At 34.5% G+C, this 25,717-nt stretch overlaps 1 protein-coding gene across 7 annotated transcripts in view; it reads left to right on the top strand.

Annotated features, from left to right (window-relative positions):
- The window catches only part of CCDC171 (coiled-coil domain containing 171), a 367,143-nt gene that overhangs the window by 64,625 nt on the left and 276,801 nt on the right, over positions 1-25,717 (top strand). For all 7 annotated transcript variants that reach the window (XR_006737860.1, XR_006737861.1, XM_045563091.1 and 4 more), the window contains one exon: positions 7,464-7,566. Coding sequence is in view for 5 of the 7 variants with exons in the window: in XM_045563091.1 (XP_045419047.1) it covers positions 7,464-7,566 (103 nt within the window). In the remaining 2 variants the exon portion in view is untranslated. The remainder of the gene's footprint in view (positions 1-7,463; positions 7,567-25,717) is intronic.

Genomic DNA, 25,717 nt, shown 5'->3' with positions numbered 1-25,717 from the left:
AAAAGTCTGGGATGAGTTTTTGCAGGCTCGAAGAAAGATAAGATGATTATGAAATAAACAAAAAAGAATGACTTGTTAGATTAATCCAGATATGCATTCAATTTAGCAGTGTGAGAGATATAGTATACCAAGGTGGAAATAAAGGCAGTTCTTTGTCATCTCATTGTTCTTTTGGTTAAACATATTTTATAACCAACACTGGTCCTTTAGAAGGACATGTTGCTGCTAATTCATGTGTAGGTTGAGATAGATTTGCTTCCACTACAGCTTTCAGCTCATCATTATCCACCTTGGCCTCAGGTCATCTGCATGGCTCATTTTAAAGATTAAAATCACCAGAACAGAACTTCTCAAACCATTGATGTACTGTGCATTCATTAGCCACATTCTTCCCAAACACTTCGTTGGTATTTCAAGCTATCTGTGCTGCATTGGTTCCAGGGTGGAGCTCATATTCAACAATAACACGGATTTTTGACTTATACATAGTTTCACGAAAATGCTCTAAAAAAATCTGAAAGATAATCACAAGCCAAAATGTGCATTTGAAAGAATGAAGATGTACCTTCACAATTAAAAAAAAACAAGAAGTGTCAAAATGAAATGTCAGAGATATAACATCAACTGTTAACCTTAGTACATAAGGAAATCAGACATTCCATACTTAATAACAGGCATCTGTTTTAGAAAGGAAGAAGTAAACTATTTGTAGATGACTTGACCTGGTATTAGAAATCCTAAGGAATAAATATTAGAAAATCCTAAGGAATCCATCCATACATGGAAAACTCTTAGAACTAATAAACAAGTTTAGCAAGATTGTAGGATACAACGCAAGATTAATGTAGAAAATCAATTGTATTTCTATAACTAGCAATGAATAATCCAAAAATGAAATTAAGGAAACAAATATATTTACAATACAATAAAAAATAATACTTAGAAATAAGTTAACAAAAGAAGTATAAGAGTTGTATACCAAAAACTACAAATTATCACTGAAACAAATTAAACAAACCCTAAATAAATGGAAAGACATCTCATGTTTGTGAACTGTAAGAGTTAATACCGTTAAGATGTTAGTACTCCCCAAATTGATGTTTCAATGCAATCTCTATCAAAATCTCAGTTGGCTTTTTGTAGAAATTGATAGGCTGATCCTAAAATTCATAGGGAAATATAAGGGACGTTTAATAGCCACAGTAATCATTGAAAAACAGGAGTAAAGTTGGAGGAGTCACTCTTCCCAATTGTAAAGCTTACTGCAAAGCTACAGTATTCAAGATAGTATGGTACTGGGATAATGATATACATATAGATCAATGGACTAGAATTGAGGATCCAGAAAACATCCCTTACAATTATGTTTAGTTGATTTTTGAAAAGGGTGTTAATTCATGAGGAAAGAATAATATTTTTCAACAAATAGTGCTGAGAAGACTGGATATCAACAGAATAAAGAATGAATTGGACCCCTACTTAAATGGTTTGTAGACCCAAATATAATACCTAAAACTACAAAACTCTTTGTTTCTTAGGTGTAATACCAAAAGCACAAGTGACAAAAGAAAAAATAGATACATTTGACTTTGTCAAAATTAAAAACTTTTATACTTCAAAGGATGCCATAAAGAAGGTGAAAATACAGCCCACAAAATTGTAGAAAATTTTTGCAAATCAAATGTCTGATAAAGGACTTATATCCAGAACATATAAAGCCCTCTTACATCTCAATAATAAAAAGAGAAATTATTTTAAAAATGTGCTAAATGTTTGAATAGACATTTCTACAATAACAATATACAAATGGCCAGTAAGCGTGTATAAAGATGTTTAAAATCATTAGGGATATGCAAATCAAAACCACAATAAGATAACTCTTCATAGTCACTAGCATGGCTATAATAAAAAAATGAACAGTAACAAGTTTGGGTGAAGATATGGAGAAATTAAAACACTCACACATTGCTGGTGGGAATGTAAAATGGGGCATTCTGTTTGGAAAAACATTTGGCAGTTTTTCAAAAAATTAAACATAGAATGCCCATATGACTAAGCAATTCCATTCCTAGGTATATATCTGAGAAAATGAAAAGATACACTCCCGTAAGAACTTGTATACGGATGTCCTTGCAACATTATTCACAATAACTGAAAAGTGGAAACAACTCAAATGTTCCTTAACTGATGAGTGGATAAATAAAATGTGGCTTATCCATATGATTTATAAATAATATTATTTGGCAATAAAAATGAAGTACTGAAACATAGTATGACATGGATGAACCTTGAAAGTATTATGTTTCATGAAAGAAGCCAGTCATGAAAGACCACATATTTATGATTTTATTTATATAAAGTATCCAAAATAGGCAAATACATAGAAACAAAAATGAAAATGGTGGTTGCTTAGGACTTCGGCGTGGTGGTGGGAGAATGGAGAATGTTAGCCAATGGGGATGGCATATCTTTTAGTAGGGATAACAATGTTTTAAGTTTAGATTGTGGTTATTGTTGCACAACCCTGTGAATATACTAAAAATATTGAATTCACCCCACTTTAATTGGGTGAATTGTATGTTATGTCAATTTTGTCTCAATAATGTTTCTTGTTTGTTTGTTTTTTTTTTTTTTGAGACATAGTCTCACTCTGTTGCCCGGGCTAGAGTGCCGTGGCATCAACCTAGCTCACAGCAACCTCAAACTCCTGGGCTCGAGCAATCCTCCTGCCTCAGCCTCCCGAGTAGCTGGGACTACAAGCATGTACCACCATGCCCGGCTAATTTTTTCTATATATATATATGTTTTTAGCTGTCCGTATAATTTCTTTTCTATTTTTAGTAGAGACGGGATCTCGCTCTTGCTCAGGCTGGTCTCGAACTCCTGAGCTCAAACAATCCACCCGCCTTGGCCTTCCAGAGTGCTAGGATTACAGGTGTGAGCCACTGCGCCCGGCCTCAGTAATGTTTTTTAAAAATATAAAGTTACTATAATTAAGAATTTGGTACTGACAAAATAATGGAGAAATCAATGAAACAGAAAAGAGAGAGTTCAAAAATAGCTATCAATATGTATGGGAATTTAGTATATGATAAAATTGGTATGTCAAATCAATGTTTAGAGATAGATTATCACAAATAGTTTTCAGATAATTGGCTATAACAGGAGGAGAAATAATAAACAATATCCGTGCCATATTGCTTATATCAAACAAATTTTAGATTGATCAAAGAGCCATAAAGAGGAAAATGAAAAAGCACTGGAAAAAAATGAAAAATGGAATTGTTTTATAATCTTGTAGTAAGGAAAGTATGATGTTATACAAAACTCAAAGTACAAAAGCAAACTATGGATAAATTTCATGACTTGAAAAATATAATTTTGTTTTAAGACTATATAATAGTCAGATGGCAAATGCAAATTAGCAAAAGTGCTTTGCATCATGTAGGCAAAGGAACTGTTTCCATAATGTAAAAAGGACTGTTACGAATCACTAAGGAAAAGACGAACAATGTAATATAAAAATGGGCACATGATATGAATAGGCAGTTTACAGAAAAGAAATAAAGGTGGCTAGTAAACATATGAAAAGATGCTTAATCTTAATTAAAATAAAAAAAAATGCACATTGAAAAAGTTGCTAATGCCTACCATTGGAAAGGTATTTGAAATAGGCTCTCATACTGTTCATGGTCATATACACTGTTTAGAGAGTAATTTGTTAATTGAAAACAGTTGTGCATACCCTTTTACTCATCAAATCTATTTTTAGAATTGTATTGAGTAGGTTTACTTGAATATTATATAAAGACATAAAAATATACATACAAGGATGTATATTGTAGTGTTGTCATTAATAGCCAAACAACTGCATGTAACCTAAAAAGATTAACAGTAGGGGACTGGTTACATTAATTTATCTTACATCTAAACAATGGAATACTATACAGCTAAAAAAGTTTGTGATTTGGAAAGATGTTGGAGAAAAACTATGAATGCAAAAGTTATATAGTAGTATGTATACTGCGATCCTATTTGAATTAAAAATTATATATAAAGTTTCTATAATTATAAAACTGTGAATAAAACTTGCTTATGCAGATTGAATTACCTTCTATTTTTCTCTCTTTGGTTTTTTTTTTTACCATAAGCATAATATATAAACTGAAAGAATTTAATAGAATATTTAATTATTTAATAATTAAAAATAATTATAAATATATATTTATATACATGAACTTTATAAATACTATTTTTAGATAAACTTTAATTGATTGCCATTGGTAATAATATATTTCATTTTGACTCTTTTACTTATTTTAATTAATAAAACTTAGTGTTTCTTTTTTTTAATTTCAAAATATTAAGGAGGTAAAAATGTTTTTGTTACATGCATAACTTTTATAATGCTTAAGTTGGGGCTTTTAGTGTGCTCATCACCTGAATAGTGTTCATTGTACCTGATAGGTGGGTTTTACCACTCCCCTCTTCGCTCCTCCCCATTTTTTGATTTCCTATGACCTTTACATCTTTTTGGGCCCATGTGTGCTCATCGATTAGCTCCCAATTATTAGAGAGTACATGTTGTGTTTGTTTTTCCATTCCTAAGTTACTTTACTTAGGATAGTGGTCTCTAGTTCTATCTAAGTTGCTGCAAAAGACAGTAAGTATTTCCTTCTTTTTTATGGCTGAGTAGTATTCCATGGTATATATACACCACATTTTCTTATTCCATTCATGAAATCATGGGCACTTAGGTTGATTCCACATCTTCGCAACTGTGAATTGTGCTGCAATAAACATTCTAGTGCAGGCATCTTTTTCATAAAATGACTTCTTTTCCTTTGGGTAGTGGGATTGCTGGGTCGAATGTTAAGTCTACATTTATTTCTTTGAGGAATCTCCATACTGTTTTCCATAGAGGTTGTACTAATTTGCAGTCCTACCACAATATGTAATTGTTCCTTTCTCTCTGCATCCATGCCAGCATCTGTTGTTTTTGACTTTTTAATAATGGCTGTTATGACAAGGGTAAGGTGATATCTCATTGTGGTTTTAATTTGTATTTTCCTGATGAGATGTTTCTTTTTCTATGGAGGTGAACCTTATATTGGTCTGTGAATCTATGCTTTGTTAATTTCCAGAAGTTTCCATCTGGGCTTCTTGGTTTAATTGGTCTTCAGAGTATTTCATAACACATTAATAAACTGCATATATATCTGTCATGGAAAAGTGGGGTTTTGTTGACTTGTTTATTTACTCTTTTAAAAAAATCTAATTTTTGAATAGGTAATAGGTGTGTATGATAAAAACTTTAAAAAATACAAAAAGAATATACAGTAAAAAATGAAATCTCTCTCTTAGCCACCCAGGTTCTCTTCTCAGAGGCAATGATAGTTACAAAATTTTGTGATTCTGTGTAGAGATTCTCTCTGCATTTATGAATAGGTACATATACACTTCACACACATGGCAGCATATTATGCATATTGTTCCCCTCCCTTTGTATTTAACTAAACCAGATAACTTAGAGACCTTTCCATATCAGTACATGATGAAGAGCTTCCTCCTTTTATTTAAAGTCTGTGTGGATGAATCCAAATTGATTTAAGTCTTTTGTTGATAAACATGTACTATAATTTGCTTAACTATTTAACTCTTATTTTAGATACTAGGTATTATCTAGTTGTTGGGGATACACTGGAGAGGACAAAAAAAAAAGACATTTCCTTCCTTCATGCAACTTAAATCTATGAGATAAATATGTTAATAAAAGACCTACTCAAATAAAAGTAGAATAATTATTATTATAAATGCTGAGAAGAATGTGATAGAAGGAATTGATATAGTTAGGTGAAGGAAGAAGTGATAATTGAGCTGACATCTAAACAAAGAATTAGTAATTTTACATATTTTTAAGGGTATAATTTTGTCCTGTAATATCTATTATTCCATTTCTTCTGCACCTATAAGCATTCTTTCACTACTAACTCTATCTCATCAGCTTTTAAACATTTTTTAGTTTCTCACATATAAAAAACCAAAACTCTTCTCTGACCCTACCCTCCTTTCCAACTATTGCCCTTTATCTCCCCAGAAGTTGTCTAAACTTCCTATTTCCATTTACTCATTTCTCTCTCAAGAAAAAAAATCAGGCTTCCTCCTTCTTTAACCTGTTCCAGTCTGTCTTACAACTATACCACAGAGAAACAGATCTCACCAAAGTCACCAATGACCTTCATGCCCTGTGGACACTTTTTAGTCTCCATTTTGCTTGAATGTTCTGTGCATTGGACATAATTGACAACTCTCTTCTGGAAATGTTCTTTTATCTTGATTTTCATGACATTATACCCTTCTGTTTTTCTTCTTCTTTGAGTTTTTTTTGCTGGCTTCTTTTCTAACTATTAAATGCTGGGGAGTTCCTTAAGGCTTTGTCCTAGGCTCTTTCCAATTCCCTTCAGACACTATAAGGCAAGTTTCAGACCATATCTATAGGTGATTCCCAAACCTATACCTGACCTTACTTCTTAGCTTTGCACTAATTATTTCCAACTGCTTCTCATATTTTTTCTACTTTTATTTGTTATTTGTTCATTCAAATATATTTATTTAGAGCCTGTTATTTGCCAGACATTGTGTTAGTGCTGGGAATGTCTTATGTGTCGCCAATGTAATAAGATCAAAACAGAATTCATTATTCATACCCACTACCAAAAACAAGCAAGCAAGTAAACAAACAAACAAAACCAGAAATACCTTCTCTACCTCCATTGTTCCCATTCAATTATTGAAATTAACCCAGTTCTTCTAGCTTGAAACCTTGGGATCAGTCTTACCTCCTTGCTTTATCTGAGTACTTTCCCTATCCTCATCCAGTCCAGTCCAGTCTAATCAATGTAACCTAATCTAATGCAGTTTTATTAAGGCCTGGCCATTCTATCTTCTAAGTATCTTTCCAGTGCATCCATTCCCTATCCCTAGCCCCGTTTTTACTTCTAATATCTTAGACCAGGCCACCATCAGTTGGCTACTACAGTAGCTTCTATTTGGTCTTAACTGCATTCACTTTTGACCACCATCTGGCAACTTGCCACATGATTGCAAGCATGGTTTTTTAAAATGTCCCTTAATTCTTCAGTCTTAATTTTTTTTAATCTGTAAAATAGAGATAATAATAGCATTTCCATCATAAAGTTATTACGAGGATGAAAAGAATTACTATATATCCAATATTTAGAATAGTACCAGGCACTAAATCCTCAGTAAATTGTTAATGAGACTGTTACATTAAGCCAAGTAAAAAGTCTGATTAAGACAGAAAGAGAGGTTAATAATAGATTTGAATGGAGTAATTATTATCTTGTTTATACTTAATTGTGCTATATATGTTCACACTAAATATCTGTAGCTCTTGTAATATGTGACCTTATTATGTGTGATTTTTTTTTCTTAATTAAAAGGCTAAGAAGCACCAGGCCTTCCTAGTAGAGACATGTGAAAATAACGTGAAAGAATTGGAATCGATCTTGGACAGCTTTACTGTGTCAGGCCAGTGGACATCAGGTTAGTTGAAGGTATAAAATGACAGATGCATCTGTCAATGTTCCAAAGTCACTACATTTTGGGAATTCTGCAGATGCCTCTTACAGTCCCTCATCTCAACATGTTTTGATTTGATGACATGATAAGAGCAGTTCTCACAGCAGTCAGTTGGCCTAGCTGGCTGAGAAAGGGTGACGGAATGTGGACCTGCTGTTGTCCTCCCAGAACTTGATTTACAAGTGTTGGGGTCTGTATGATTGGAAAGACAAGGGCTTACTTGCTGTGTTCTGAATCCAACTGAGAAAAAAGTCCTTACAGTATACCTGCAAGGGGAACAGATGTTTCGATCAAACTGAGCCAAATTCTGAGGCAACCTTCAGCAACTTAAAGGTCATACATTTAAAAGGTTATGTAGAACACACACTGTAACGTCGTACATGTTCTATACTTTCTAAGCTTGTTTTCTCCCTAATTTCCTATATATATATATATATATATATATATATATATATATATATATATATATATGTATATATACACTCTATAGATAAGAATGCTTAGGTAAAATATTTTGGTTCCAGTATTAGTCTACTTAATACAATAAAGAGCTATAAAAATCATGTTAGGTGGACATATTTAGGGAACTAGCAAAAGCATTAATTGGCTAAGGATTCTGTTCATTATTTCCACTTTCTTAATTTTTCTGTTTATGCCATTGTATATGCTATAGCAGCTTTAACATACTTTTTTCTACCTTGGTTTTCTTTTGCCATATAGTCAGCCTCGAATTATTTAGTTGCCTTCTGATGCAATTATATTTTTTAAAAGGCACATAAAGTTAAGTTCCTTACACTTTAAAATTAATCTGAAGGATTCTGTTTTTCAAAAATATTTTTTTAAAGGAATTAAACATTAATATGGCAAATGATTTCTTCAGAAAACTCTTAAGTTTAGGAAAGTTTGTTGTCCTTGAAAAAGAGGAAGGATCTTCTGATCAAGGCTCATATTTTATCTTATGGGGTCTGTAGATTTCTTAGTTGGTATACTATTAGAAACTTAGTGTTTTGCTATCATCTCTTTTTTTTTTTTAGTCTGTATGTTTTTAGTTGTAATTTCATGAAATTAATGTGTTACTTTCTTTGTTTTTATTTAAACTTTCCCCCAAAGTGCTGGTGTTTCTTAGTTTGTTACTGTGGACAAATCAAAATGTATAATAAAAATGACAAAAATAGGTATAGATATCCAGTTTTCAATTACATTTAATACAGCTTTGGAGGATAAAATTTTCCTTTGCAATGGTACTTTTTTATTGTTAAGATGTATCAATGGTGTTTAATGGTGTTAGGATCTTTAAAAATTGTTAAATATTGTCATAGCATATTATATACTTCAATATTACCTTAAATATTTCTTCAGAGTTGATTTAGAAAAGCTAAGAATAATGAGGTCGTGTCTCCTTTGAGTTTTAAAATGAAATAGTTGATAACAAAGCAACTCGTAAGTTATTACTAAGCCTATAGAAAAAGAATTGTCTTCTATGAGACTTTTTCTTTTTATTCTTATCTTTTACTAGCCATCCTTTTTTAATTTCCTAATTTCCCGTGTGCATTCTATGTATTTACAAAGAATGTGTTCCTATAAATGGAGTATACACTGAATTAGTCATTTTTGGATTGTTATAGAGTGGTCTTTGTTTCCATATTGTGTTGGTTATTCACTCTTTTACACCCTGATCCTCCCACAAGTCCATTCTCCTTTGCTCTCTGTTTTGTCTTGTGCATTGGGAGGCTGACTTTCTATGGATCTGGGCTCCTTTGCCTTCCAGCTTCCGGTTGGGTTTGAACAGTACAGGTGTACCTGTGGGAGATTAAGAAGGTGAGAGAAAAAAGCAGTCAGGGTATTTATTTCCTCTGCTTCCTCTGCTCCTGTGTGTTACTGCTAGTGGCTTCGTTTTGCAACAGCTACTGTCAGGTGGGTCCTCTTTCATAGCTATGGCTCGTATTGGACTATGGTGACAACATTCCCTTCACTCGAACTTTTATCCCAAGGCATGATACTGGTTTTCTACTCATTCTTGGTGTCTCATCATACCTTATTGAGTCTGTTAACCTGTCCACATTTCTGTAGTTTCTTTACTAAATTCTCTTCTGATAAACTTTTCTGAGTATTCTGTTTCCCACTGGTACCCTTATTGATTTACATACCTGATTTGGGACGTGGTTTCATTCCTACTCTTGGCTTCCATGAAACAGCACTGTATCGTTGTAATGGACCCCCTTTTTGCTTATGCCAGCTCAGGTTGGGATTTTTAACATAATCAAGAAGGAAATAATTAATGAACTGTAGTACAAAATCATTTATGAAAGAACTTGATCAATTAAGATTGCCTATTGATTGCATAAGGCCTGGCTTCAGTTATACAAAGATGACCAAATATTTGTTCTTCCAAAATGAAATAATTTATAAACTTATCCTAGACGTCTGTGTATGTGAGAGAGATATACGCATGTCTATATCTCAAGGTATGCACAGGCATACCTTGGAAAAATTGCAGGTTCAGTTCCAGACTACCTCAATAAGGTGAGTATCTTCATAAAGTTAGTTGCATGAAATTTTTGGCTTCCTAGTGCATATAAAAGTTATGTTTATACTATACATTAAATCTATTAAGTGTGCAATAGAATTGTGTCTAAAAAACAATGTCGTACTGTAATTATATTGCTAAAAAATGCTAATGATCATCTGAGCCTTCAATGAGTCATAATCATTTTGCTAGTGGAGAATCTTGCCTTGATATTGATGGCTGCTGACTGATGAGGGTGGTGGTTGCTGAAGGTGAGGTGGCTGTGGCAATTTCTTTTTTTTTCCTACTTTGAAAATTGATATATAGTAATTGGACATATTTATGGGGTACATGTGATATCTTGATACATGCATACAATGTGTAATGATTAAATCAGGGTATTTAGGATATCCATCACCTCAAGCATTTATCATTTCTTTTTGTTGGGAATATTTCACATCTTTTCTTCTAGCTGTTTTGAAATACATTTATAATATATTGTTTTTAACTATAGTCACCCTACTGTGCTATTGAAACTAGAACTTATTCCTTCTATCTAACTGTTTGTTTGTACCCATTAACTAACCTATCTTCATCCCCAGTTCCCAACTCTTCCCAGCCTCTGGTAACTGTCATTATACTCTCTACCTCCATGAGATCTGGTTTTTTAGCTCCCACATATGAATGAGAACATGCATTATTAGTACAGCCTTGTCTTTCTGTACCTGGCTTATTTCACTTAACATAATGGCCAGTTCCAGCCGTGGTGCTGCACATGACAAGATTTCATTCTTTTTTATGGCTGAATAGTGTTCCATTGTATATATACACCCCGATTTCTTTCTCTCTTTCTCCCTTTCCTTTCCTTTCCTTTCCTTTCCTTTCCTTTCCTTTCCTTTCCTTTCCTTTCCTTTCCTTTCCTTTCCTTTCCTTTCCTTTCCTTTCCTTTCCTTTCCTTCCTTTTTCTTTCTTTATTTCTTTTCTTTTCTTTTCTTTTTTCTTTTCTTTTCTTTTCTTTTCTTTTCTTTTCTTTTCTTTTCTTTTCTTTTCTTTTCTTTTCTTTTCTTTTCTTTTCTTTTCTTTCCTTCCTTTCCTTTCTTTTTCTTTTTCTTTTTCGAGATGAGATCTCACTATGTTGCCAAGGCTGGCCTCAAACTCCTAAGCTCAAGTGATCCTCCTGCCTCAGCCTCCCAAGTAGCTGGAACTACAAGCACACACCACTGCTCCTGGATTATACCACATTTTCTTTATCCATTCATCTACTGTTGGACACTTAGGTTGATTCCGTGTCTTGGCTATTGTGACTAGTGCTCCAATAAACAATGAAGTGCAGGTATCTGTGGTGATTTTCTTTCCTTTGAATAAATACCATCGCCTTGATTGCTGGATCATATGGTAGCTGTATTTTTAGTTTTATGAGAATCGTTCATATTCTTTTCCACAATGGCTGTATTAATTTACATTCCCACCAATGGTGTATGAGAGTTCCCTTTTCTCTGCATCCATGTCAGCATTTGTTATTTTTTGTCTTTTTGATAATAGCTGTCCTAAGTGGCGTGAGATGATATCTTATTGTAGTTTGGTTTTGATTTACATTTCCCTGATGATTAGTGATGTTGAACATTTTTTTTATGTATCTGTTGACCATTTGTATGTCTTCTTTTGAGAAATGTCTGTTCATATCCATTGCCTGCTTTTTAATGGGCTTTTTTTTTTGCTGTTGAGTTGTTTGAGTTCCTGGTATCTTTTAGATATTTATGCCTTCTTATATGAATAGTTTGCAAATATTTTCTCCCATTTTGCAGGTTGTCTCTTCACTCTGATGATTGTTTCCTTTTCTGTTCAAAAGCTTTTTAGTTTAGTATAGTCCCATTTGTTTATTTTTGTTTTTGTTTCCTATGTTTTTGAGTTCTTAGCCACAAAATCTCTGCCCAGAACAATCTCCTAAAATGTTTCCCCTATGTTTTTTCCTAGTATAATAGTTTTATAATTTCAGTTATTATGTTTCAGCCTTTAATCAATTTTGTGTTTATTTTTGTATATGGTAAGAGATAGAGGTCTAGTTTCATTCTCCTGCATATGGGTATAATTTCTTAAAACAGTAATAAAGTTTGCGGCATTGATTGACTCTTCCTTTCACGAATGATTTCTTTATAGCATGCCATGCTGTTTGATAGCATTTTGTCCAGAGTAGAACTTCTTTCAAAATTGGAGTCATCCTCTCAAACCCTGCTACTGTTTTTATCAACTAAGTTTATGGAATATTATAAATCCTTTGTTACCATTGCAACAGTATTCACAGCCTCTTCAACAGGATTAGATTCCTCCTCAAGAAACCACTTTCTTTGCTCACCCATAACAAGCAATTCCTCATGTATTCACATTTTTTCATGAGAGTACAGCAATTTAGTCACATCTTCAGGCTCACCTTCCAATTCTAGTTTTTTACACTGACTTCCTCCACTGAAGTTTTGAACCACTCAAAGTCATCCATGAGGGCTGGAATTAACTTCTTACAAAAAACTGTTCATGTGAACATTTTAACTCTCCTGCCTTTGCACCTATCCTTTATTACTTCTTGGACCTCACCTCCTATTACTTTCTCCTCCTTCCCTGTGTTTGGGCCACTTGGACCTCCTGCCATTTCTTGAAGACAGCACGCATGCTTTTGCCTCAGAAGCCTTTGTACTGGCCATTCCTTCTACCTGGAAAGTTTTTTTACATAGTATATATACATAGCTATTTTTCTTTTCTTTTCTTTTTATTTCAAAAACTTTAGGGGGTACAAGTGTTTTTTGCTATGTGGATAAATTGTATCATGTGTATGGCTATTTTTCTTATCTTCCTTAAGTCTAGGGTCAAATCTTACCTCCATGAAGCTTACCCATTGCCCATTCCCATGTCACTTGCCTCACTAACTCTCTCCCTTTCGTGCTCTACTTTTTTTCCCCCACAGCACTTTTGCTGTCCAAATATTTTTATCCTACTATGTAGTACATTTATTATTATATTTAAGCTCCATGAGGGTGAGGCTCTTTTCCTTCTTATTTATTAATGTATTAATTACATTAATTAATCACATTAATAATTAATGTATTACTATTTTAAGTAGCTAGAATAATACTTGGCATGAAACAGTCACTCAAAAACCATTTGTTGACTATAAATAAAAGGTTGGCTTTGACTTTGATGTTGACTGAGACTCGAACCTTCTTCAACTTTTCCTTCCTTGAGGAAATCATTTGTAATACTCAAAGGTGTTCCTTTGGTTTCTACCTAGAGAGGCTGAAGGACCCTAGAAAATAATAGCAAGTGTATATTTGATGCCTTTAGGTATGTATATGTCACCCAAGAATTGAGCCGTCTCAGGGAGGGCTCTTAGGAAAATCAAGAGAACATTTTGGACTTTTCCTTTCTTTTCTCCTCCTTTACTTCTTTCATAAAGAAAGTAATCTCCTGAGAATTTTAATTGTTCTTGTGAACTTCATGGCTGGTGCCTTTTAACAAGAGATTCATGGGTTGCTGAGAAGCCAAGGATGGCTAAGGAACAGCACACAGGTTTCCTTTGGTGTCATTGCTAGTTTCTTCTTTCTTGCTTCCCTTATCTCCTAATTCACTGAGGTTTACAAACCAAACTTGCCCTACTTCATCATACTCATAGTTTGAGTTTATGAAATCCAAGGGAGTGGCTTTACTGAGTGCTCAAAATTCTATCATGGGATTATTAACATATGCCAACATACATTATTTATGGACCTTTCTCAATGCAAAGAATGTTTGTAAATGTCAGAAATAATGGTGATATAGAATCTCTTATGTTCTCCTGGATAGAGTTAGAACCCATTCTACTAAGTGAAGTATCCCAAGAATGGAAAAATAAGCACTACATGTACTCACCATCAAATTGGTTTCACTGATCATCACCTAAGAGCACATTTGGGAATAACACTAATCAGGTGTCGGGCAGATGTGGGGGGGGAGGGGATGGGTGTATACCTACATAATGAGTGCGATGCGCATTGTCTGGGGAATGGACACGCTTGAAGCTCTGACTCGGGGGGTGGGGGGGGCAAGGGCAATATACATAACCTAAACTTTTGTACCCCCCTAATATGCTGAAATTAAAAAAAAGAAAAAAAAAGAAAGTACTTTTATCAATGGGATTCATAAGGAGAGAATAGGCTAAAATAGAAAACTCAACATAAGATTAAAAGGTAAAAAAGTAAGATAAGGAAGAATTCTAAGGAAACTAAAAATAGGATAGTAGATTTAAAATTTGTGAGAAGCTATGATAGAATTGACACTGTGAAAAATGAGATTGGTGAATTGGAGGACAAAATATAGAGAAAAAGAACACAGAGATAAAATGCAGAGGAAAAGAACAAAGTGTTAAAACAAAGGTAAATTAAGGAAAGAAAAACAAAGGGAAGAGATGATAATATGGAGTGCCAATGTAAAGATGGTACATCTAAGACAGAGTCCAGAATAAATGAAACTGATGTAATAATGCAAGACATAGTTTGAAAGTACTTCTTTGAGATAAAAGAAAAGATTCTAGTATGCAGGATAGGATCATTGCTTTTGTGGAGAAAATAACCAAATAAGACTTCTATTTAAATATATTCTTGAAAATTTTAAAATTATAACCATAAGGGAAAAACACAGTGTCACCTGTAAGAAGAACAAAAATCTGAATAATGAACATGTCTTTTTTTCTACCAAGTAACACCGCAATAAAAGTTTTTTTAAAAAACAAAATCCTCCTATGATCTTTTCCTTCAAATTCATCCAGTAATTGATTGTATATCTTTATTTTTTTATGAAAAAAATCAAACATCTACAAAAGGAGGCAGAATAGTATGACAAAATCCCTTGCACTCACCACTCAACATTTATCAACTTAAGGACCAATCTTTTTTCATCTATTTTCCCTCTCCTGCATTATATTGAAACATATCCCAGATATTGTTTAATTTCATTCATAAATATTAGACTCTCTAAAAGATGAATTCTCTTTTTAAATATTAATATAAATACAAGATAATCACACCCCCAAAATTAATTTCTCAGTAGCATTCATTTCCAATTTTCTTTTATATCTCATATAGTATCAGTTTGTTTAAATTAGCATTCAGAGAAGGTATAGATATTATGATTGGGCGATAAATCTTTTAAATAATTGTTTAAATCTATAGGTTCTTCTCCTCTTCTGTCTCTTCTTGTTGGTTTTCTTTAATTTCTTCAAATTTATTTGTTAAAAAACTGTGTCATTTGTTGTAGGAGTTTCGCAGCCTGCATTTTTCTGATTGCATCCCCATTGTGTAGTTTAACATGTTTGTTCTGTAGATTCCCTGTAAATTGGTAATTGAATCTGCAGTAATGGATGTTCCATTAGAATCTGTACTGTCTAATGTAGGAGACCCTAGGCACATGTAGCTATTAAGTGCTTGAATATGGCTATTGTGACTAAGAAACTGAAATTTTAATTTTATTGAATTTTAATTTAGATATGAATTTAAATCATTACAGTTAAATAAATTTAAATAATTACACGTGGCTACTATATTGGACAGTATAAAATTAGAGGCTTGATTAAGGCTTGGCCTCTGATTTTCTTATAAATTGCATTTCTTTTAAAATTCACTTTAAATTCTTCATCTTGTACACTTCTTTTTTGAGTTCTGTACGTTGTTGACCTACATCAATTTGGATTTTCAACTTTTACCTCTCAATTTAAATCTCTTGCTGAATACCATCATACTTATGATATGTTTACTTACATTTTTGCCTTTATTAGATTTGTTTTTATGGCTTCTTTTTAGGAGAAATTGTAGAATTTTTTTTTCATTTTAGTCATAGAGTATTAAGGATTATATAATATAGTAAGCAACTGTGAAGATCCAGTGTATTTTATAAGATAAGAACACATAAGGCTAGAGTTTGAATAGGTAGCCTGAGCCATTATAGAATTATTGAATAAGGAAGGCATTATAAGAATTAGACCTTATACAATTATGAGAGGAGTTGGGAAAGTAAGGTCTGAAAAAAAGAGTTGGAGGATCAGAGAAAAATTATTAACCAGCCATATTTAAACACTGGCATGGGTGGAGAAGTTAGGGTTAAAGCAGATCTGGGAATCCAGGTGTGTCCAGCTGCCAGCGTAAAGGAGAGTTGTGGAAGAAATCTAGGAAAGCCTTTTTCTTGGCTACTGGTGGTAGGTCTGGGGTCACTGTTTAGGAACAGGGCTAATGGGAAGAAAGCTGCATGTGGAGCAGGGCAGAATGAAGATAGCTAGAACCACTCTATATTTGTCTCTCACTGTGGGTAGAGTGGGGATGAGCTGGAATCCATCAGTACTTATGTGTTTGTCTTTTGTTGCATATAATCACAATGATCTTTAGAAGTAATAACTACTCTTGTGTTTCCACCTTTCAAATCTTGTCTAAATTTTTATTTTGGCTAGCTGTTACTTGGAACCATACACCTATCCAGGGAAGGGGATTCTGTGAAATGGCTCTAGTTTAGCAAAGTTCATGTAGTACGAAACCACCACAGTCCACCCCTTGTCACTTTGGCAATTATACACACCTTTTAAAACCATGTTTCACTTGCAAAAAAGACAATAGCAAAACTGTGCTCCTGCCCAACATGAAGTGTAGCCATTCCTTATACAATTTAAAACACATTAGCTCTTTCTCAAAAGGGCATCCAAAGTTTGATATGCCATTTTATCCATCTCTGGGTGATGTTCATTCCTCTTTTAACTGAGTCACACTCCCCTTTTTATGCTTTGTAATTTAAATACTGAGTTATAATGTTCACCATTATTAATTCATCTATGTTCAAAAGAGGAATGGGAGAGAGAAGATAAAGAAACAGAATATATGTAAATATATTCATTTTAAAGTACAGAAAATTTGCTTATAACTACAGTTGCTCCTTGACTTAAATGGGGTCACATCTCAATAAGCCCATCATAAGTTGAAAATATTGTAAGTCAAAAGTACATTTTTGGGTGGATAAATCCATAGTAAACTGAAGAGCATACTGAATGTGTATCATGTTTGCAGCATCGTAAAGTCAAAAAATCATAAGTTGAACCGTTGTAAGTTGGGGCTGTCTGTACTTAGTCCTTCTATCTGTCACATGATCATAACTGGTATTTATAACTTACTTCCTTCCCTACCCATACCTTATTCCATTTGTTGTCAGCAAGCATCTCAGTTGGATATGGTTCCATACCTGGTGATTCAAGTCTTTATTCCAAAAGGGTCTGTGCTATTAGCTGTTCTGCCTGTGTGGAGGTGTAGTTCTCCATTAATTATTTTTTAATTGTGGTAAAAATGTATAACATAAAATTTAACATTCAGTAGTATTAAGTATATTCACATTTTTGTGAAACAGATCTCCAAAAGTTTTTCATATTGCAAATCTGAAACTTTATACCCATTGAACAACTCCCCTGCATTAGTCTGGGTTCTTCAGAGAAATGGAGCCAATAGGAGATATTCTCTCTCTCTCTCTCTCTTTCACTTTCTCTTATGAATTGGCTCATGTGTTTGTGGAGGCTGAGAAGTCCAAGATCTGCAGTTGGCAAGCTGGAGACCCAGGAGAGCCAATGGATACCAGTCTGAGTCTGAAGGCCTGAGAACTAGGAGAGCTGTTAGTGTAAGTTCTAGCCTGAGCCTGAAGGCTGGAGAAGGCCAATGTTCTAGCTCAAAGACAGAGAGAAAGAATTCTTCCTTTTAGCTTTTTATTCAAGCCTCAACAGATTGGATGAGGCTCACTCAAATTGAGGAGGAAAACCTGCAAATTAAAATGTTAATCTCATCCAGAAATACCCTTTCAGACACACCCAGAAATAATATTTAACCAAATATTTCGGCACCCTATAGCCCAGTCAAGTTGACATAAAATTAACTATCACATTCCTTTTTCTCCTTCTTCCCTGTCCCTGGTAACCCCCATTCTATTTTCTGTTTCTGTGAATTTGACCACTTTAGATACCTTGTATAAGTGGAATCATACAATATTTGCCTTTTTGTGATTGGCTTATTTCGCTTAGCATAATGTCTTCAGGGTTCATCCATGTTGTAGCATGTGTCAGAATTTTCTTTCTTTTTAATGCTGAATAATGTTCCATGGTATTTATATTCTATATTTTGTTTATCCATTCATCTGTTCATGGAAATTAGGGTTACTTCCACCTCTTGGCTGTTGTGAATAGTGGTGCAAACATGGATGTGCAAATATCTCTTTGAGACCCTGCTTTCAATTCTTTTGGATATATACCCAGATGTGGGATTGTTGTCCCATTAAATTTCATCACACATGAGTGTACTAATAGGCACCCTGTGGAATGTCCTGCACTCCAGGTATGCTCTTTATTACCACCTCTTTCCCCTTGCTAATCAGGACCAATTCCCCTGGTGCAGAAAAAAATTTATTTGTTCTTTGGTTTCCTGGCATGAGGAGCTCTACATCATGATCAGGTAATGTTCTCAACTTCCAGTTTAATGGAACCATTGCTGTGTCCCATGGTGGAAGCATTTTTCCCTTGGGAATTAAGACTTAGCCCAAGAAAGCCCACAGTTTATGGGATGTGAAGCAGACATTTTCCTAGTGGATCATTAAGGGTAATAGATGAGCCACTCCCATTTCCAACATTTGATTCCAGGACCTATGAATCCTGGCTGTGGGAGAAACAGCACCATTTATTGATTGCCAACTCAGAATACATACTGTATCCTGGAGGATATTATTCCTCATCCCACAAAATGTTGCTATCCAGCCAGCACTATAAGTCTTCAAAAGGCCATTCCACTATTGTGTATGCCAGCTCCTTTAGGAGGATGGGAAACATAGTAAGGCCAGTGAATTTTATGAAAATGAGCCCATTTCCACACTTCATTTGCTATAAAATTAATTCCCTCATCAGAAGCAATGCTATTTGGAATACATGATGGTGAATTAAGGTATTTTATAAATTCATGGATGGTGGTTTTGTCAGAAACATTATGGACAGGGAAGGAAAATCTATGTCCAGAGCATCTATCTTAGCAAGAATTAAGCATTGCCCATTCCATGATGGAAGTGATTCAGTGTGATCAACCTGCCACCAAGTGGTTGTCTGATTCCTTCCAGAGGATGGTGCCATTATCATGGGCTCAGTGTTTGTTTTTGCTCTTGGTGAATTTGACACTCAACAGGGGTTGTAACCCAATCAGCTTTGGTGAATATTACTGAGCTGATGTTATTACTTCCATCCTTGCTGCCATGATCCTTTTTTCAATTAAGGACAAATGTGGCTAGGAAAGGATATTGACTGATATCCATAGAATGTTTCATCTTATCCTCCTGATTATTAAGATACTCCTTTACTGAAGTTGATATGGGCACAGTGCCCATTTGGAGAGGTCTTCCCCAGACAACTTTGTTACCAATTTTCTATTCACATTCTTTCCATGTCCCTGACCATTCAGCCAAACGGTTAGACCCTACCCATAAATTGGTATATATTGGTACCTTTGATCATCTATCATTCTAGGCAAAATGACAGTGACATTCACTACTTGAAGCTCTGCCCACTGGGATGATTTATCTTCACCACTGTCCTTCAGAGCCACCCTTGAGTGGGACAGTAGTGCAGCTCCAGCTGCCTACTTTTTGAGTGGTATCAGAATATCATACAGAGCCATCTATACCCCAAGTCCTTTTTTTCATTTGTCAGCTGACCATAGGGAATTTTCCATGCAACCAGGGTGCAGGTTAAGAGAAGAGAAGCAGTGTAATAAAAATAGGGCCCATAGGAATCTGGACTACTTGCTTTTACAACTTAGTTGTGCCTTTAGGACTTACTTGAACCCAGTCTTATATATATAACACTTTCAATTGATGATAGAACACTATTGTACATGCAAAATTTATGGATTGGTGGATCAGACACTAACCATTTTATGATGGGCAACCTCAAGTCCCATGTAAATTGGTGGCCATGCATTCAGTATCTGCTGAGGACTGGTAGCAAGTCCAAAGCTGATTTTCAAGGGGAGAATAGTTATTTGCAGAGGATGGCTTGCTTTGCACCCAAATCCTAAAAGTTTACACTGCAGTTCACCTATAAAGGCCTTTGAAATGCTGTATACATCTTGAATTCAATGCTCCTTTCTGCTCATTTGGTCCAGTCAGAATGATCTCAGCAACTTAGATAGAGAACTAAGTGGAGCATTTGATATCTTCTGTAACAGAAGTTAATCAAGATTTCTACAGACTAGATTATGATAGAGAACTAGATTTGATATAGCTCTGAGGTAGGGCAGAAAACAAGGTATTTCACTAGCCTTGCCAGATGAAAGAAACTGTTTTTGCTGGTCCTTACTAAGAGGGTAGAACGAATAGCTTCATTCCAATTTCTGGGAAATGTGTTGATTTGCTCCACAATGAAACTGCATATTTAACTGCAGCTGCAATTGGAGTCCTGTGTGATTAGGCCTACAGTAATTTCCTGTCATTACCTAAGACCCATCTGTATTCTGCAGAGGCCCAGATAGGTGAGTTGAAAGCTGATGTGGTAGGAATCACTACCCATTTCTCTTTCAAATCTCTTTATTGTTGTTGTTGTTACATGGATATATTGGGTAGAAGTTAAATCTGGGCTTTTAGTGTAATTATCACCCAAATAATATACATTGTACCCATTAAGTAATTTCTCATCTCTCATCCCTATCCCATCCCCTACTCTTACAAGTCTCCAGTGTCTATTATTATTCCGCACTCCATGTCCTTGTGCACACATCATTTAGCACTCCCTTACAAGTGAGAACATACAGTATTTGACTTTTGGTTTTGAATTGTTCCACTTACGATAATGGCCTCTGATTTTATCCCTGCAAAAGATATTATTTCATTTTTTATGACTGAATAGTATTGCATTGTGTGTATATGTGTGTGTGTGTATGTGTATATATATATATATCACATTTTCTTTATTCAGTCATCCATTGATGGACACTTAGGTTGATTCCGTATCTTTGCTATCATGAATAGTGCTGTGATAAACATATGAGTGTAAGTATCTTTTTTATATAATGATTTCTGTTCCCTTGGGTAAATACCCAGTAGCGGGATTGCTGGATTTAAATGGTAGTTCTATTTTTAGTTCTTTGCAAAAATCTCCATACTGTTTTCCATACAGGTTGTGTTAATTTATATTCCCACCAACAGTGTATAAGCATTCCCTTTTCTCTGCAACCTCGTCAACATGTTATGTTTTGACTTTCTTTTTTTTTTTTTGAGACAGGGTCTCGCTTTGTTGCTCAGGCTGGAGTGCAGTAGTGTGATCATTGCTCATTGCAACCTTGAACTCCTGGACTCAAGCAGTCCTTCTACTTTAGCCTCCCAAGTAGCCACGACTACAGGCACATGCTACCACGCCTAGCTAATTTTTTTTCTTTTATTTCAGCATATTATGGGGGTACAAAAGTGTAGGTTACATATATTGCCCTTGTCCCCTCCTCCCCCTGCCGAATCAGAGCTTCAAGCATGTTCATCCCCTAAACAGTGTACATAGCACTCATTATGTATGTATACATCCATCCCCTCTCCCCAACATCTGCCCGACACCCGATTAATGTTATTCCTAAATGTACTCTTAGATGATGATCAGTGAAACCAATTTGATGGTGAGTACATGTGGTGCTTATTTTTCCATTCTTGGAATACTTCACTTAGTAGAATGGGTTCCAGCTCTATCCAGGAAAATACAAGAGGTGCTATATCACCATTGTTTCTTATAGCTGAGTAGTACTCCATGGTATACATATACCACATTTTATTAATCCATTCATGTATTGATGGGCACTTGAGTTTTTTCCACATCTTTGCACTTGTGATTTGTACTGCTATAAATATTCAAGTGCAGATGTCTTTTTTGTGGAATGTCTTTTGTTCTTTTGTCTAGATGCCCAATAATGGGATTGCTGGATCAAATGATAGTTCTACTTATATCTGTTTAAGGTATCTCCATATTGCTTTCCACAGAGGTTGCACTAGTTTGCAGTCCCACCAACAGTGTATGAGTGTTCCTATCTCTCTGTATCCACACCAACATTTCTTGTTTTGGGACTTTTTGATAAAGGCCATTGTCACTGGAGATAAGTGATATCTCATTGTGGTTTTGATTTGCATTTTTCTGATGATTACTGATATTGTACATTTTTTTTCACATGCTTGTTGACAGTTTGTATGTCTTCTTTTGAGAAATGTCTATTCATGTCCTCTGGCTACTTTCTAATGAGGTTATTTGGGATTTTTTTGTTATTGTTGAGTTGTTTGAGTTCCTTGTAAATTGTGGATATCAGTCTCCTGTTGGATGCATAGTTTGCAAATATTTTCTCTCATTCTGCAGGTTCTTTGTTCACTCTGTTGATTATTTCTTTTGTTGTGCAGAAGCTTTTTAGTTTAATTAAGTTCTATTTGTCTGTTTTTGTTTTGTTGCCTGTGCTTTTGAGGTCTTAGTCATGAATTCCTTGCTTAGACCAATGTCTGGAAGAGTTTTCTCTAGGTTTTCTTCTAGTGTTTTTATGGTTTCATGTCTTAAATTTAAGTCTTAATCCATTTTGAATTGATTTTTGTGTGAGAGATAGGAGCCCAGTTTCATTCTTCTGTATATGACTATTCAGTTTCCCCAGGTGATTTATTAAAAAGGGTGTCCTTTTCCCAGTGTAAATTTTTGTTAACTTTGTCGAAGATCAGTTGACTGTAGACATGTGGCTTTATTTCTGAGTTCTCTATTCTGCGCTATTGATCTATTTGTCTATTTTTATATCAGTACTATGCTGTTTTGGTTACTATAGCCTTGTAGTATAATTTGAGGTCACGTAATATGATACTTCCAGCTTTGTTGTTTTTGCTTGGGATTGCTTTGGCTATTCAGGCTCTTTTTTGGTTCGATATTAATTTTAGGATTTTTTTTGCTAATTATGTGAAAAATGACATTGATCTTTTGATAGAGATTTCGTTGAATCTATAGATCGCTTTGGGGAGTATGGTCATTTTAACGATATTAATTTTTTTGATCCATGAGCATGGGATGTTTTTTCACTTGTTTGTGTCATCTACAATTTCTTTCTTCAGTGTTTTGTAGTTTTCCTTGTAGAGATCTTTCACCTCCTTGGTTAAATATATTTCTAGATATTTTATTTCTCTTTTAATCCTTTAAAGAGGCACTAGTCTCTACAGTCTTTTCAGGAGTGTGGCATTACTTTTGGTTACTATATTGGTAGGTAAAAGTTCTAGTGATTTTCTCTTGGCTTTTTCTGATTGGTTTTACTTTGTATTGTAATATCCCTCACTCCATGGGTCAAGTAACCAATGTGGACATTGTACCAGCTGTTGCATTTGTCTTTTCTAACTATGCATTCCAAACTGGGGAAATAAGTTTGGGTGGGTTTAGGTAACTACTGGACCCACTGGTTAGAGACCTTAGCCAAAACTTAGTTGATTGCCTGACCTCTGTAAGGACCATAACTATTGAATCACAATAGCATTTTAGGTCTCCCTGAATTGGTGTGAATTTAAATCCAGTGTCCAGTTATCTCTGATAAATGTGGTTAATTTCCCTTTCCAAGTGCATAGTCACCCTGGTAAATTGTCTCATGTTTCTTTGAGTAAGGGTAGGAGAAAGATTTACAGTATAATTTTTTGACAATATGTTAGGGTACCTAAAGGAGACCTATCTTCTTTATTTAAGAGAGCCTGGATTTGTGAACTAGCTCAACTTTAAGAAGTGGTTGAAGGCTATTATTCTCTTTTGTGTTGATTTGAGTTCTACTCCTGATAATCAGACCTAAAACTTTCGTACTTATACAAATTGGATAAGATTGAAGTGACTACCCATCTATTTTAATTCTAGGAACACCATGATCAGTTAGCCAATGCCAGTGATTTCTACAAGTCAAACCATTTTGTTTATTGCTTTTGACTCCACTGCCCATTATGGTAACCATGTCCACTTTGTTTCTGGAAGTTAATGTCTACCACTTGGTCTGTGTCACCTGAGATCCCATCACTCCCATCAAATTTAGGAAATCCAGTTTGATGGCACCATTTCCTGCTGTTATTCTTGGCCTTTTTGTCACATGGAGCTTATCAAGCCACACAGAGCTCATCAAGGAGGCTGGGGCTTCTCTCACTAATATATTTCTCAAGGCTTGGTAAAGGAAGTGCTTTTTGGACTCTCCCAAGGGATATATTTAGGGAGTAAGCAGGGTTTAACATGATAAATACTTTCCATATGTTAGAAAAGTTATGAGCCATTTTCCTTAAATACTTTCCAAAATGGGAACCAATGCTTGCAAGATAATGAAGATGTTTATTTATAACCTTGGTGAGTAAGACAAGTTAATATATAGAATGTAGTCTGAGTTTGAAAAGTAATAACTGCCAACAGAATATGTTTATGTTTAGTGCTTTTAGAATGAAAAAGGAATTTTCTTAGTTATCAATACAGTATATATTAAGTGTTTGGATTTTATCAGGTGAAAATAAAAGCCATTTGAATGTTGTTTCATATTTTCTACTATTATGCATGGTCAAAAATCAACATTGAACACCAGAGTTCTGTTCTGAGGATGAACGTGACTGCTTATGTTCTATATAGATAGCTTAAAAAAAAAACAAAAAACCTCAGTATTTTGTCTTATATTCTCTCTCCATTATTTCTTACTAATTCACCTCTTTTGGGGTCTTGCAGGAAACTGAAATAGATAAGAGGATGGTTGAAAAAGTAGAGGAGGTAGACTTACCTGATTCATTACAATTTACTGTTTTTACTGTGGAACTATAGGTTATTGAGGTAATAACACGAGTTTGAAAAATAGTGGTTTATATGAGTCATGAAAAAATATTTAGTTTTTGAGATTGTCTAAAAGGAAACATTTATTAATAAACAGAGTGCTTGGAACCTTTTTTTCTACTCCACCCCCTCCTGTGGGCTACTAATTCAAGAAAAGTTTTGCTAAAGTACAGCTAGGGTTGAAATCTACTTAAAAGTGAGAGGGAGAGATTGAGACAGGGAGTGGTGATGTGAAAGTATAGACTGGCACCCATGTAAAGAGACACACATGTATAGGGAGAGGGACAGAGAACCTCGGAAGATTTTGAGTTAATGTTACTGTAGTATAAAGTGTTCCTAATATATTCTGTTCTTCATTTGGAATTTGACTTTTTTTTTAATTTGACTTTTGAAAAGCTAATTATGACCACTGTTCAGATCTTATCTATCTACAAGTTTTTAACTTTCCTCTGATAGGATAGCTTTAATAATCCATTGTGCTTTATATTAGCTTTAATAATCTAATCAGGCCATAGTGCAGATTAGAATATTACTAGTTTAAATCAAATCACTCATTAGGGTTCTTGTTCCAGAGTGACCCTTTCTTTTTATTTGTAAGCATTAATACTTACTGGTCATGTTAAGGGGCCAGTAAGTTTCTTTTTATAATGAATGTGGGTGAGACATTGTCGTAGCTCATTTTATGCTACTGTAACAGAATAGCTGAAACTGAGTAATTTATAAAGAAAAGAGATTTATTTCTTACAGTTCTAGAG

This window comes from Lemur catta, chromosome 10 (assembly GCF_020740605.2).
Source record: "Lemur catta isolate mLemCat1 chromosome 10, mLemCat1.pri, whole genome shotgun sequence".
In the NCBI taxonomy this organism is placed as follows: Eukaryota; Metazoa; Chordata; class Mammalia; order Primates; family Lemuridae; genus Lemur; species Lemur catta.
This window is presented reverse-complemented; position numbering and strand designations above follow the sequence as displayed.